We start from the raw sequence: 14,130 nt of genomic DNA on the forward strand, positions 1-14,130 counted from the left end.
GTGGGTTACGCTGCAGGAAGCGCAACTGAAATTTTAATTAGAATTTATTTCCAGCGAGTGCTGATTCCGCGTTTTTCTCCCCAAATTAAGGAAGCGCCCTCTTTGCCTGGCCATCAGTCTGCAAAGCCACACGGCTCACACACTTCCCTGTTCATCAGAAGGCTGGTGGAGTCAGTTTGCTTGGACACACTTAGCTACACTCGCAGCGGGGATCATCAGTCTCTTCTGTGTGTTCACCTCCACGTGCAGGGGAGAAAATCGACTTTTGCTGCCGACAAACGCTAATTGACTACCAGTTGTTTCAGAGGGACTGTGATGTTGAAAACTGATGTCCCTTTCATTTTGATATGTTGGATGCTGACAAATTGCACGGCCACACCCCCACTGTAAGTACACCCACCAGGGAGGGTGTCGGAGTTTGAATCTGTGTGTTTTAGTATTCAGATCCTGGCACTGGTCAGCTTTCAGTGTTCTCGCTGGGTTTGGGAGACTATTTCTCAAGCGATTTCTTTGGCTACCAATAAATTTGCAAAGCCGTCTCCTTCAGTGGAGTTCCGAAGAGTTGAGTTGGGAGGGGCATGTGAAATTGAGGCTGGCAGAGAGGTGCAATGAAAACTAGCCACCATCTGGTTACCTCTCATTTTTTATGGGCCAAAGATGCTTGTCTTCTTTTCTTTCCTACTCCATCCATCCCTTCAGATCAGGGAGTCGTCTTCAAAAATTTCATCCTAAAATGTAAAGTAATGATGAAGGCATTGTGTTTCTGTTGTTGATTTCATTTGATTTGCATTCATTGTTAAAGATTTTCTGGTGAGGTTCTTATGAGCTCTTAAAAGCTGGAAGAGCAGCACAACCAAGGAGAGAAAGTCAGAGAAACGAGTCAGCGGCCCCTGTGAGGTCTGCGGGACGAAGGCAGGATGTGGGGCAGAGGCAGCACCGTGGCCTCCACTGCAGCCCTGAGGGCAACGTGCGCATGTAAAGCCAGCGTCTCTTGTCACCATGTGTTCTAACAGGACTCCCACTAAAGGAATGCGAGGAGATTTGGGGAGGCCTTACCATTTACCCTTTGGTCAAACATCTTTAATGCTGATTTTATTTATTCAAGATGACACAGAGATCATCTGCAGAGCGTGAGGGAGCGGTGCTTGCTTCCTGTCTTGCCCGCCCCAGGCTCACTCATCAGATACCTGATTCTCGCAGGCACTGCAGTGCCCGTGGGGGGCGCTCTGCTCCTGGGGGTTTCTGCTCCTGTGGGGGGAGCTCTGCTCCTCGGGGAGCTGGGCACGGGAGTGCGCACATTGGAGCCGGCCGCACCAGCGCTGATACTTCTCTATATGTTGAGCCCTTTGTGTAAGTAGTAGAGGTGGGATACAGAGTCTTCCTGTGTCTACGGAGTTCTCCAGCAAAGCCAACTTGGAGGAAAGAAAGAAAATGCCTACTGTTCCATGACTGTGTCCTAAGGGTTTAAAGCTCATGCGGAGCACACGTGAGATCTAATTCAGTAAATACTCTGGGGTCTTTACTCTGACTTGTCATGAATTTGGCATTCTCATAATGTTATTTCTCTTAAAACATGTCTAAGCAACCATTTTTGTGTGATGGTTATTATGCGTAAGTGTCCTGAAGAAACTGTTGTGGGTGGAAGTGTGGGCATCAGTGGTACCAGAATGTTTGGTGGCCCTGGGGGCTGCCCGAGCTCCACACCATTTGTTACCAGCAGTCTTTCAGATTGCATCTTATTCCAGAGCTCACTGGGGCTCCCATCTCTCACTAAGTGTCTTGAGAGTATATTTGTTCAGAGGGGAGGGGACAGGATGCTTCCAAGTCTGGGTTCTGGGGTTCCCTGTCTAAAGGTGGCACTGGCACAAATCCTTTATTCATGGAGTAATGAAGCCCCCCAGTCTCGTGGCTAATTGGGACTCCCTGTCCTTCTTCATGTTAGGAGCCTGAGGGCTTGGGTTAGGCCCCCAAACCTGTTTATGGTGAGCTTTCAGCCCTATCACACCACCTGTGTTTTCCCGTTTCAGTCACATGACTTTGATTTTTGCAGGTAGGTGTGAATCCTGGACAGTACCTGGGACTTCCAGGTTTCCCCTACAGTAGGGACAGTGAAGAAATTTCACCCAGTATGGTGTGTTCGGTGTCCTCGAGGACAAGTAGGGACCCACAGATAGATGTCTGGATGGGTGGTTATCAGGCCCGAGTCTTGGAAGAACCGAGATTCCATTACTGTTTTAACAGTGAAATTGAGGGATTAATTCTGGAAGGTCTGATGCAACTGAGATTAAAATTATTATAGGTTTTTATTGTTAGCAGAAGTGGTTTTTAACCCTTAGACCCAGTCCCCCCTATTTATAATAAATATTTTGTAACCTTTTTTTTCTGGTGCCCGGAAGTGAACGTCATAGAAAATGTAACCTAACTATAAGTATGATAAACAAATAGACAGGTAGTTGGAAAGATGGGATACCCAAATTCTTATATTATGGGGTATTTTATATTCTATGCTAATTATTGTCCTCTCAGGACAAAAGGCACATACAAAGGGAGTCACTTCTAATAAACTATTTTTCCAACCCTTACCTAACTGGGAAACAAGTGGCTTCACAATGAGCACCTCCCAGTTCCCGGGGAAATCTACTTGTCAGAGTTACACTTGCTTATGGTGTCCTGTGCCAAGTGCAAGCAGATGCGGTTCGGAAGCTGCCCGGAGGCTGACTCCGGGGATTCCTTCTCCGTCGCAGCTGTGAGGGAGCCTTGCCTTTCCTGACCACAACCACAGAGGCGATTTTGAATCTCTTAAAACTGCCATACCAGTGTATATCACAACCCTCACAAGATACGTTGAATAAAGTAGAAAATTTTAAGTGTCTCCTTTAGGATAGAAATAGGGTATAAAAGAAATCATGAATTAAAAAATTCTAGTGCCCGAATAAGTGCTACATTACACTGGCTGCATCATAAGATTAGAAAACTTCATTACCGCTTTACATATCACATCTTATAGTTAGATTTTATTAATCTTTTTTTTCCCTAAAGAAAAAAAATTCATTTCATGAGTTCTTGCGTCATAGATGACGAGCAGAGTGCAAGTGTAAAACCAGGAATCTTGATGCTGGTTAGTCTAGACCATCTCCATCACTGCGCAGATCATCTTTACTCATTTTACTGCACTTTTTAGAATCACCTTCTCACTTGGAAAAACCCCTGTGTCAGTTGGATTTGTTAGTAAAACAATTCTTTTTCTTACCTAGAACATCAGTGATGTTTTCAAGATGATAAAAAAAATTTGCCCATGGCATTTAAACAGTTGCTAGTTCTCGTAATTTATGGCTCACTGTCTCGTATTTGTCACAATTGGAGAACTGTGTTTTCTTTCTGCAAATTCTCATTGCTTTGGTGACGCAGGGACACGTGTCCTTACTGGATGGATTATGATAGTAGTTGTTTGCATTCTCTCCCTAAATCTGGAGTCCTGTGTTATGTTTCCTGTTAACTTAAAAAATAGGAATATTGTTAATTACCTAAATATCTAACCTCACACCAGTGATGCATATCAAATTGGTCCAAATAGGAATTCCAACATTAAATGAGACAGTAATTTCACAACCCACTTTTCCAAAAATTTGGATTGATGGTTCAATTATACCAGGGACATTAGCTGTTTTAATTGAATCAATCATTGCTTTCTTCAATAAAATTTTCCATTCCATCTGCTCTTTTTGTTTATTGTTCTTCAGTGTTTCATTTGCTTTCTTTCCCAAAAATATATGATTTTGGCTTTTGTCATTGAAAATCCTTTCTGGTTTTGCTACCTCATGCTGGAGAGGAAGGCTTGTGACTGTTTTATAGTCACTGGTTTCATGTTTGTATGAGTGCTTAATGCCACGTTGCAGGGGTGTGGAGACCTAATGAAGTGTGTACATAAAAGGCTTATTCTACACTGAGTGCAGGGTTAGTGTTCACAGCCCATGTCATCAGTATCATAATTAATCCATTACAATCATCCTCTATTAATCAGTGTTTTCCTTCTAACGTCTCCAGGAGAGGAAATGTAGTAATCTAAATGCAAATCTTTGCCAAACTTTCAGTCAATTCAAAACCTTTAAAGCTTTGCTGTCAATAGGAATGTGTGCCTTCTATCCCTAATTCTGCTCCTCCTGACCCAGGACGCGGTCTCCACAGCTGATGATCCATGAGGTACTGGATTCTTGATCCCATGGCTCTGTGTGTTCTGAGACATCTGGGGACTTCAGCACTGTTTTAGGGGCTTTGGGTCCCACCTCTTCATAGCATTGCTGAGATGAGATCTGTGGGTTCATCCTCATTCTTGAGTGTACGGTGCATTTTTCCTAGAACCAACACACGCCACCGTGGCAGCACTGCTTTGACCACGTGCTGGGACAGCGTGTGCTTGTCAGTTCTTGAGTTTAAATTTTCTGTTCTAATTTCTAAAATGGGGTATATTGACAGATACACCCCATGTAAACAGAAGCTCTGTGGGGTTTTCAGCAACTTCTAAGAGCATAAATATTCCTGAAGCAGCTAATCTTCCTCCCAACAAGTGAGAAGCAAGCCGGTAAGCCCTGGGTGCCTGTCGCAGCCAAGCTCTGCAGCCCAGGCTGCTCACCGAGGAGCAAGGGGAAAATCTTAAAAACCTACTTCCATGCCGTCTTTCACAGAATCTCAGAAATGAACGTTTTAATATCTAAAGAGGGGTGATTTTGCTAAATAATTTTTTTTTTCCTTTTTCAGTTTTATCGGGTAGAATTATTACAGTTCAACTTCACATAAACATATTGCATGTAAATACATGTATAGAGCATACTGCATTTTTTAGTTTACATATATGTACTAATTATTCTTTCTAAGAACAGATTAGAGCTTTTGATTTTTAAAATTACAGTTACCAGAGGAATAAGGACATCTACAAAAGAATAATAAACAGAATATTGTAATCCTATCACAAAGGACAGTCAGATGTACTTACACATATTCAAGGAATCAAAATAATATTTAGTTCATTTGTGGTCTTATTATTATTGCTATTAATTTTAGATTCCCCATAAATGAAGTCATATGGCATTTTTCTGTCTCTTTCCACCCCACTTCACTTAAAATGACAGTCTTCAGGTCCATCCATATTGCTGCAAATGGCATCTTTTATGTCTGAGTAATATTCCATTGTATATATGTATCACCTCGTCTTTATCCAGTCATGTGCTGATGGACATTTGTGTTGTTTACATGTTCCTTGTTCTATGTCCCTTCTGGCAACAATTACTGATTTTAAATATTTTCCACCTTAAAATCCTTCCTGAAAGAGATGTGGTAACTGGAATCAAAAACAGTTACAGCACAGGGTTGTGTGTGATGGGCCCTGGGGGCTTGGTAGGAAGGTTGGCAGAAAAGATTTCAGATTCCGATCAAATGATTCCTCCTCTTGTAGCCCTGCTGACCGCCTCTCTCACGGCCTGCCCTACAAGTCTGATCAGTCCCTTCTGTGATTCCTACTGTATTGTGCACAAATTTTGTCCATTTGGTGTCATCCAGTAGGGATCTTAAGTGAGGCACCCAAGCTCCTGTGTTGATTTCTTCCATCAGCCCTTAAATTCCTTGGGAGCCAGGACTGTCTCATTGCCCCAAGGATCCCTAATGCCTAGTGAGATGCCTGATACAGCTGGTACTTAACGAGCATATAAGTCAAAAGGAAAAACCTGATCAAAGAAAAGGCCCTCATTTCTCAGACATGCCTACTTGAGTACATAGGGTAAAATGACATGTCTTCTTGGATTTGCTGTCAAATACTTCAACAAAGGACAAATAAAAGAACAAAGGTCTGAATAAAGGAAATATGGAAAAGTTTGTGAATTCCTTAATCTGGGTGATTGGCTTATTGTACTATACTTACTGATGTATACTTAAGTTAGTTTATAATTTTACTGTCATTAGCTGAATAGCAATTTAAATACGTATTAATTTAAATCCTTAGAACTGACCAAACTTACCCCACACAAAATCCTTAATATCCTAGTAATTTCTCTTAAAATCTTTTCCCACAAAGACAGGAAAAAAGGGAAAGGCAGATCCGTGCAGTTTTTCCACGTTGTAAATAGACCAAAGGCTGACACAAATGAAAAGATTGTAAAAAAGATAAAAAGGCTGAAATCAAGGTCCGGAAAACCTAGCTAAGAATCCTAAATGGCCCAACATAACTAACCTCAGCACTGCCGCATCAAGAATGGGACAAATAGCACCTAGTGGATTTTTTTTTTAATAAATAAATAATGATCCAGTTCCTACCACAGGCAATTATGATAAGACTGAGTATAAGTTCTAACACCAAATAACGTACAAATCATAATTATTACTTGATTCAAACTGCTTCTTCTATAAAATTTGAATCTTTTTATTCTTAAGACAGATTTGTGGCCTATGACCTAGTGATAAAATTTTCAACTGGCTTGTATTAAAAAAGTTCACCATAGTGAAAGTTTATTACATCAACTCTTCCTTTTTGGGAAACCCATGTGCCTTGTCACTCTCTTTCATAAGATTTCCTGTGGAAAATTCAATCCTTCATTCAGGAAAAGTCTGAGCAATATATCTCATGGAAAACCTTCATAAACTGCAACACAAGAAAATGAAAAAGACATTGAGCAGCCCGTGAAGCCGGCAGAAACACACAGCGCACGGCTGTGTTCCCGCCTCGAATTTCTGTAACCAGCAGGGAAATTGTGCATTTCAAGAAATAGACATAAACTCTTTTCAGGACCTGAGCACACAATTTCCCTTTCAGGGTTTAGTGGGCTTCCATTTAATTCTATGAGAAATGTTTAAAACAACAGAGCAACAGCTGAGATAGGGTTTAAAGTAACTTTTATGTCTTAGTGAAAATAAAGCCAACTGATAGTTATCATTTTTACTTTATTTGATCTCACTCTCTTACTTTACCTCCCCAACCTCCTCCACAAAATGATGGTGAACATCCCCTCCTGGGTCAGAAGGCTAAGTAGAAAGTACCAATCACATGGAGGTGTGCTTTGTTGTTTTATTTTTCAAAACAAACAAGTTTCATTCATGTGATTTAATAATTAAGATCAGAAACAAAGTCTACTCAATAAATGGTAGACAACACAAGTCATCATAGCTGCTTATCAGGTTTGGCCCCACGTTACACACTCTTACATGGACATGTGCAATGTGCTGTCTTAGGAAACGGTGAGTGGGGTCAGGGCCTCTGCTCTCACAGGGCACACAGCCTGGTGGGGGAGGCGGTGTTCAATCATTGCCTTTTTTTTAATGTAAGTACAAATTATGGGAAATGCTATTTAAAAAGAACAAAATGAGTCAATGAAAGTGAAAAATACAAGGACAGTATTTAGGCTGAAGGAAGACAGGGAATCTCTTTGAAGAGTTGACACTCCACTGAGAACCAAAGGACAACTCCAGTACTGCAGGTGAAGGGCAGGGACACACTGATAAAGGGCTGATATCCAGAATATACCAAAATTTTTTTAAACTCAACAAGAAGGATGAACAACCTGATTAAAAAATGAGCAAAATGCCTGAACACACACCTCATCAAAGAAGAAATCTACATGCCAAAGAAGTCTATGGAAAGATGCTCCACAGCATCTGTCATCAAGGGGATGCAGACTGAAACAGCGAGGTACCACTGCACACCTGTCAGAACTGCCAAAACGCAGAACACTGACAGCACCGAATGCTGGTGAGGATGTGGAGCGTCAGGAATTCTCATGCATTGTTGTTGGGAATGTAAAATGGCCCAAATACTTAGGAAGACTGTCTGGCAATTTTTTACAAAACTAGACATTCTCCTACCATATGATCTGGCAACTGTGCTCCTTGGTGTTTACTCGACGAAATGGAAACTTGTGTCCACACATAAATCTGCATACAGATGTTAATAGCAGCTTTATTCATAATCACCAGAACTCAGAAACAACTATGCTGTTCTTCAGTAGGTGAATGGATAAATAAACTGTGGTCCAGCCAGAGAATGGACCATTATTTTGTGCTAAAATGAAATGAGTTATCAAGGCATGGAAAGACATGGAAGAACCTTAAATGCATATTACCAAGGGAAAGAAGCCAATCTGGGAAGGTTCTGCAACTGTCTGATTCCAACTGTATGGTGTTCTGGGAAAGGGAAAACCACAGAGACTAAAAGATCAGTTGCTGTCAGAGGCTAGAGGGGAAGGAGCAATGAATGAGGTGCAGCACGGAGCATTTTTAGGGTCACTAAGACAGACTACTCTGTATGATGCTGTGACGGTGGATACATGTCATTGTACATCTGTCCAAACCCATAGAGTGCACACCACCAAGTGTAAATCCTAGTGTCAAGTATGGGCTCTGGGTGATGATGACGTGTCAGTGCAGGTTCACCCATTGTCGCAAATGCACGCTCTGGTGCAGGCGTCAATAGTGAGGAGGCTGTGGGGACAAACTGCTGTTCATACACCCAATCCAGCCCCAGCCACCGCTGTTAATAAAGCTCTGTGGTTGTGTGGACTGTCCGGCTGCTCTGGCGTCTGAACGGCAGAGCTGAGCAGCTGCACCAGAGTTCAGGAGGTTTGCAGACCCTGAAATATTTACTCCCAAGCTCTTGACAGAAAAAAGTATGCTGAGCCCTGTTCAAAACGAATCACAATTCACCCTGATGAGACAGGGCAGCAGGGCCCAAACTAGGCATGGTTAATGGGACTAAAGCGATGTTTTAATTCCAACACCTTTCCTGAAGTCCTGTAGATCCAGCGACAGACTGTAGCCAGGAAGCGTCTGCAGAAGGAGGCGGTAGCAGCTCTTCCCACCAGGCTCCGTGAAGCCGTGGGCCGTGCGCTGCACGGGGGCCACCCGCTTGAAGAAGGCGTACTTGCAGGGGCAGCCGATCAACTCATAGAGCTCGGAGAGGATGCTGCACTGCTGAATTCTCTCCTCGGAACGCTGAAGCACTGGGAGAAAAGCAGCAAGCATCTGAACGAAACATGTAAGTGAAAAAAGACCCGTAAAAATTTTCCCTTAAAACAAAGACCCAATGACACAGGAAGGAAGAGGAAGGCTGACTTCGTGCACTGATGGAACCGGATGCAGAAATGCAGGGAAGCAGCGCTGTGCAGACGGGCCCCATCTTTCCGCGTTCCGCCTGTCCTTTTACTAGAAAGGCCCGTATTCCCTGAAATAGAGGAATCTGCTACCTAAACATGGGACACAGAGAAGGGAAAGAGGAAAAGGAAAGGAAATGAAAGGAACAACAGTTCATCTAGGCCCTAGTATTTGGGCGGGACTTTCACCAAACACACAACCTCTCAAAGCACAGAGCACACAGTGAGAGGCTGACAGAGTGACTGCGACTTCTGCTCCTTAAACACCAGCTACCTGCCAGCACACGCTGCGCCCCTTACTGAATCATTACAATCATTTCAGAAACTATTACTACCCCGGCTCACAGGCAAGGAAATCTGAAACTCGGGGAGGAATTATCATCCTGGACAAAGTCCCACAGCCCAGAAGTGTCAGAGCCTCCGGCAGACCATGGACTAAAATGCTCCTCATCACCACGGGCCCTGAGCCTCAGGCTGAGGCCACGTCAGGTCTGCACGGACCCAGAGCGAGTCTGTGTGACTGGGAATGCTCCGACTCGAAGTGCCAAGCCAAGACCCTCAGGAACATATATAATGACACCAAATCCCCAAACCCATTTCCAACCCACTGCCCTGTCCGGGAGGACTGCTCGGCACATTTGGCTTATCACCTGTGCACAGGCTGATCAAGGGGCCCAGACAGTGATGTGACGTCCCAGTGGAAGTGGCTCGGAGACCGCTTCATTACAGGACAGTCTCTCCCGGCTTCCAACATTAACTCTCCATTCCATTTCCAATGGAAAGTAAGTTTAGACTTGTTTTCCTCTCCAGAATCAAAGAGAGTGGTAACATCAGCGGGAAACTCAAGACTGAGGAAGAGTCTCCTGGCCATTTGGAAGGATAGGCCGGGGAGGGAACAGAGACAAGGATCAGAAATACCCGTGTTACAGTCGAAAGTCTGCACGTCACTCGCTTTGACAGTTTCCTTTTTAATACAGGTGATAAAATCTAATTATGATTGTTGGGAAAACTAAATGAAATAACGTATGCCACTAGCATAGGTGTAAAATCCTCCATGAGTGTCCCAGAAATGGACGTGATCGTGGTTAGATACTGTCTGCCAAGTCTTGGGTGCTAAGCTCACGTCAGCCAGCCAGAGATGTGCCAGAGAATTCCTTACCATCTAGCAGCCTTCTCCAACTTTGAAACTCACAACGTCCGAAGAACATGCAGTGGTGGATGCTTTGGGGGCACTCTGGAAGTAGCACTCCAGTGATGACTTTAAAAGCTGAGGAGAATTTAGGGGACCATACAATTCAAATACAGTAAACTCATTCCATGTCTACAAATATTCATCTCTAGCCATGATGATTCAGAGAGGAAATACATATTCAAACGTACATCATTTTCCCACATAAGTGCATCAAAACAATTTGGAAAGAATGTCACTTTCTTCTCTAGATCACACAGCGGGGATTACAAGGTTTGTACTGACAGCACTACTTGTAAATCATCTGCAAACTTAACTAGGTCCACTATCAGTCATCATCATTCGAAGGGAAGGATGGAAAAGAACAAAGCCAAGCTAATACGCTCCACTCTTTTGTTTGGTTACGATGTCACAGAGGAGACGGACAGCTCAACAAGGAACCACTCTGCCGTGATCACGGAGCTGGGGAGCGGGATGGGCGGCAAGATGTATGACGCAGCCGCAGCTGCGACCGCGCTTTTAGGCAGGTACTCAAATGCGCCTCGACAAGGTGTCAAACGCTTGTGCGCCCGTCCTCATCACCTGACATGTATTAACGAGAAATGGAAGCCTATAAACGGTCAATACCCTTGGTTGGTACACCGTCCAAAGAGCAAAGTCACAGTTTGACAACTGGCCATCCGGTTCCCTGGGATTCATTCTTGGAGAACCTTAAAAACCACTCCTCTGTCCTCAAGAAGTGCTGCCTACTTGTCCTATCTTTGGCTCAGGGATGGAGAACGTTCACGTGGACTTTAATGTCTGCACAGATTTGACTGTCTTTCTCCAGGTTCACTTGTCCATTCTGAAGAGGCCTGAGTTAAGTCCAAATTCCATAAGATCAATTCCCTCCAGTGACAACTCAACGAGTCTGCAATTACAAACCAACTGAACAGGACTGTCCTTAGCTAAAAATGTCACCCACCCTTCACTCTTTTCTTAATCTCCTCTCCTGGCTAATTGCAACAGACTAACACAACACTCCACCAAGTTCCCCAACTATGTCAAATAGAAAGTAAGGTCCATAAAAGAGGAAACAACTCCATAGTCACCTCTGAATTCCTAACATATGTTAATGTCAATAAATAGAACTATGATTATGGCTTCTTTCCTTTAAAACCTTTCTGGTTATTTAAATGAGACCATGGAAGGGAGGAGTTTGGGTCCAGTATCTTGATCCAGAAGACTCTGGAGACATTTTTCGGAATGGCTGCCCACTGATTCATTCAAAACACAACTTCTCTTTCCGGGAGGAGCTGTGATTTTCTGCCAGGAGTTTGTTGTCACTCTCATGCCAGAACAGATTTAAACTAAATACATACATTGGATATGTTATTTTTCCACGCTTCCAAAAAAATTAACTTTCCTTACTTCCTTGCCTTGAGGAATGTTTTTTTACTTTTCATTCTAATTCACCGTTTTATAAAGCAGGATTCTCAGGATGTGCTTGGCCTTACATAAGAACAGCCATCCAACTCCCAGTGTGAGAGGCCTGGGGCTCATCTCCTGCCCTCCTGTCAAGGCAACTGAAACTCAGTTCAGGAGCCAACTGGCCCCCCAGGGCTTCTAAGGCTCGCGTATCTCCCAGAATCCTTGCTTTCTGGTTTGTCTTGGCTTCTGAGGATTTCCCCTCACTTTCTTGACAATTAGCTATGCAGCTTGAAAGATGAGGAATGAAGGTCTTATTTCTTAATCAGCATTTTAAGGAACTTATGTAATGAAGATTTTCAAGACTTTCTAGAACCCTCCATTGCCAAGGCAGAAAACACAATAGATATTTTCTAAATTTAGCTATCATGTGCATTTTTCCTTTGCTTTTGTTTTCTTAACTGCTAACAGACATTTTTTAATTAAAAAATAAAATAAGGCCCCAAATAGGATAGAACATTGAAGAGGAAACAAAATTAAAGGGCAAAGACAGAAAAATGATAAGTACTCTACAAAGTTAATAGAAAACATACACTATGGATCAGATCAGCAGTTCTCAGTAACAACTAATTGAAACCTGACTATGAGGTAAAATGTCTCTCCTGTCAGGAGACGAACAACAGAAAACAGAATTAAATCAACAAACTAAAATTCTAAGTCTGTCGAAGTAGAGAAGTCTACCAGCTAAATGTGTTTTCTTCTGGAAAAGAGGGAGACTCATAAGATCTTTTCTGTGGAGCCTGAGCCCAGGTGAGGACGGTGAAGTGAGCTCTGTAAGTACCCAATTAGCAAAGTGAATGATGAATAAAGAGACGTGAGCTTTGATGACAGAGATGATACTACTATTCACATGTATTGTAAGTATGACTTCACGTTCAATGATCAATACCTCGGCGACCTCAGGGATTGAGATTATAGGAAAATGCACAGCCCAGGCCCAGACCTCTTCTCTGATTGTGGCACTGCTCTTAGATGTTTCAAGGGCACCTCCAACTCCACCTGCAAAGAGCTGACTTCATGGTGCTCCTCCCATAGCCGTCCTGCCCAGGGCCCATGGTCGGGGGTCAAGGTCTCTCTGCCTCTGCCAGCTCAGGCCCATCACTCACAGATGTGACTGGACCCCTCCTTCAGGGCCCAATTTCCTCAGTCAACGAGTCCCACCACCCAAACCTCACCTACAACGTTCTCACTGGCACTCCCTCAGCCCTGACTCTGTGCTAGGGACCACACTGCACACTATGAACACGTTATCTCACTGGATCTCCACAGCAGTCCTGGGAAGTCGGTATATCACTGCTTCAATTAATAAGATAAATTGTTTCACTTCCTTGTGTGTGTCATCCAAAGTGACACGGCTACTGAGCCACAAACATGGGACTGAAAATCACTTGAAAATTGAACACTGCTACACCTCAAAAACACCCTACTCTGACTTATCACATCACCCCCTGCCGAGCCTTCTAAATGTTTCTAAGCATTCTACAAGACAAAAGTGATCTACGAGAGCACCCTACTCCCCTACTTAAAATCTGACAATGACGTTCCACTTCCCTTAGGAGAAAGCCCCACCGGGCCTGAGCAAAGCCCAACGGCCCGGCATCTGCGTCCCCTGCGCGGCCACGCCACCTCACCCACCACTCAGCACTACACTTGCCGTGTCCAGGACAGGGATGCTGACTCCCTACAACACGGGGATCGTCTCAATCGAACAATGATCATCCTCTTCAGTGGTCACCCTATTCATTGCTGACTCTCAGAAAAATATTTTCTCAGGGTGAATCAATATCTTTTTCCTTACAACTTCCCATCATTGATAATGAGCTCCCCCCAAAAGAGAGAAGACCTAATCCTCAGTCTCCTTATCTGCAATGTGTGAATCACAAGGAAATGAGAGGTTTTAAGCGAAATAATATTCATATGAAGCTGAGGGACAATTCCCAACATACAGTAAGCACTCAATATGTGCTTACTTAATATTAATAACATAGATTCCATTCCAGCAACCTTAAATCAATGATTTATGGCTTTGTCCAAAAGACTACTGACAAACTATTGGACGAAACCCTTTGAGCAGATCCGCCCAAGCTTACTGGGATAGGTAAGCCTTGACTCCAGTTACAGCTGCAGCCAACCAGCACTACGGGGCGGGGGCAGTTTGCTCAAACTCACATGTTGTTTGAGCTTTTAGTTGTAGTTATTGAATAAAGACAGGTATTATATAGTCAAAGCTCCTGAAACATAAGCCTTCAAAGATTGATTCAAATTAGGTTTCAAGTACAACACTCTCACTAGAAATTATTTGAAAATTATAGTCTTAGCTCCTCTGCACATCAAAAGGGCATGATC

At 43.3% G+C, this 14,130-nt stretch overlaps 1 protein-coding gene across 4 annotated transcripts in view; it reads right to left on the bottom strand.

Moving 5' to 3' along the window:
* Window positions 1-4,719: 4,719 nt before the first annotated feature.
* Window positions 4,720-14,130, bottom strand: part of LOC141577672 (trafficking protein particle complex subunit 9-like) — a 59,536-nt gene continuing 50,125 nt past the window's right edge. For 2 of the 4 annotated variants that reach the window (XM_074363307.1, XM_074363308.1), the window contains 2 exons: window positions 10,288-10,395; window positions 4,720-8,978 (listed from right to left, as the gene is read on the bottom strand). In XM_074363307.1, the coding sequence (XP_074219408.1) occupies window positions 8,731-8,978; window positions 10,288-10,395 (356 nt within the window). In that variant the 3' untranslated portion in view covers window positions 4,720-8,730. The remainder of the gene's footprint in view (window positions 8,979-10,287; window positions 10,396-14,130) is intronic. The other 2 variants (XM_074363309.1, XM_074363310.1) reach the window with 1 other exon arrangement.

This window comes from Camelus bactrianus, chromosome 5 (assembly GCF_048773025.1).
Source record: "Camelus bactrianus isolate YW-2024 breed Bactrian camel chromosome 5, ASM4877302v1, whole genome shotgun sequence".
Taxonomy (NCBI): Eukaryota; Metazoa; Chordata; class Mammalia; order Artiodactyla; family Camelidae; genus Camelus; species Camelus bactrianus.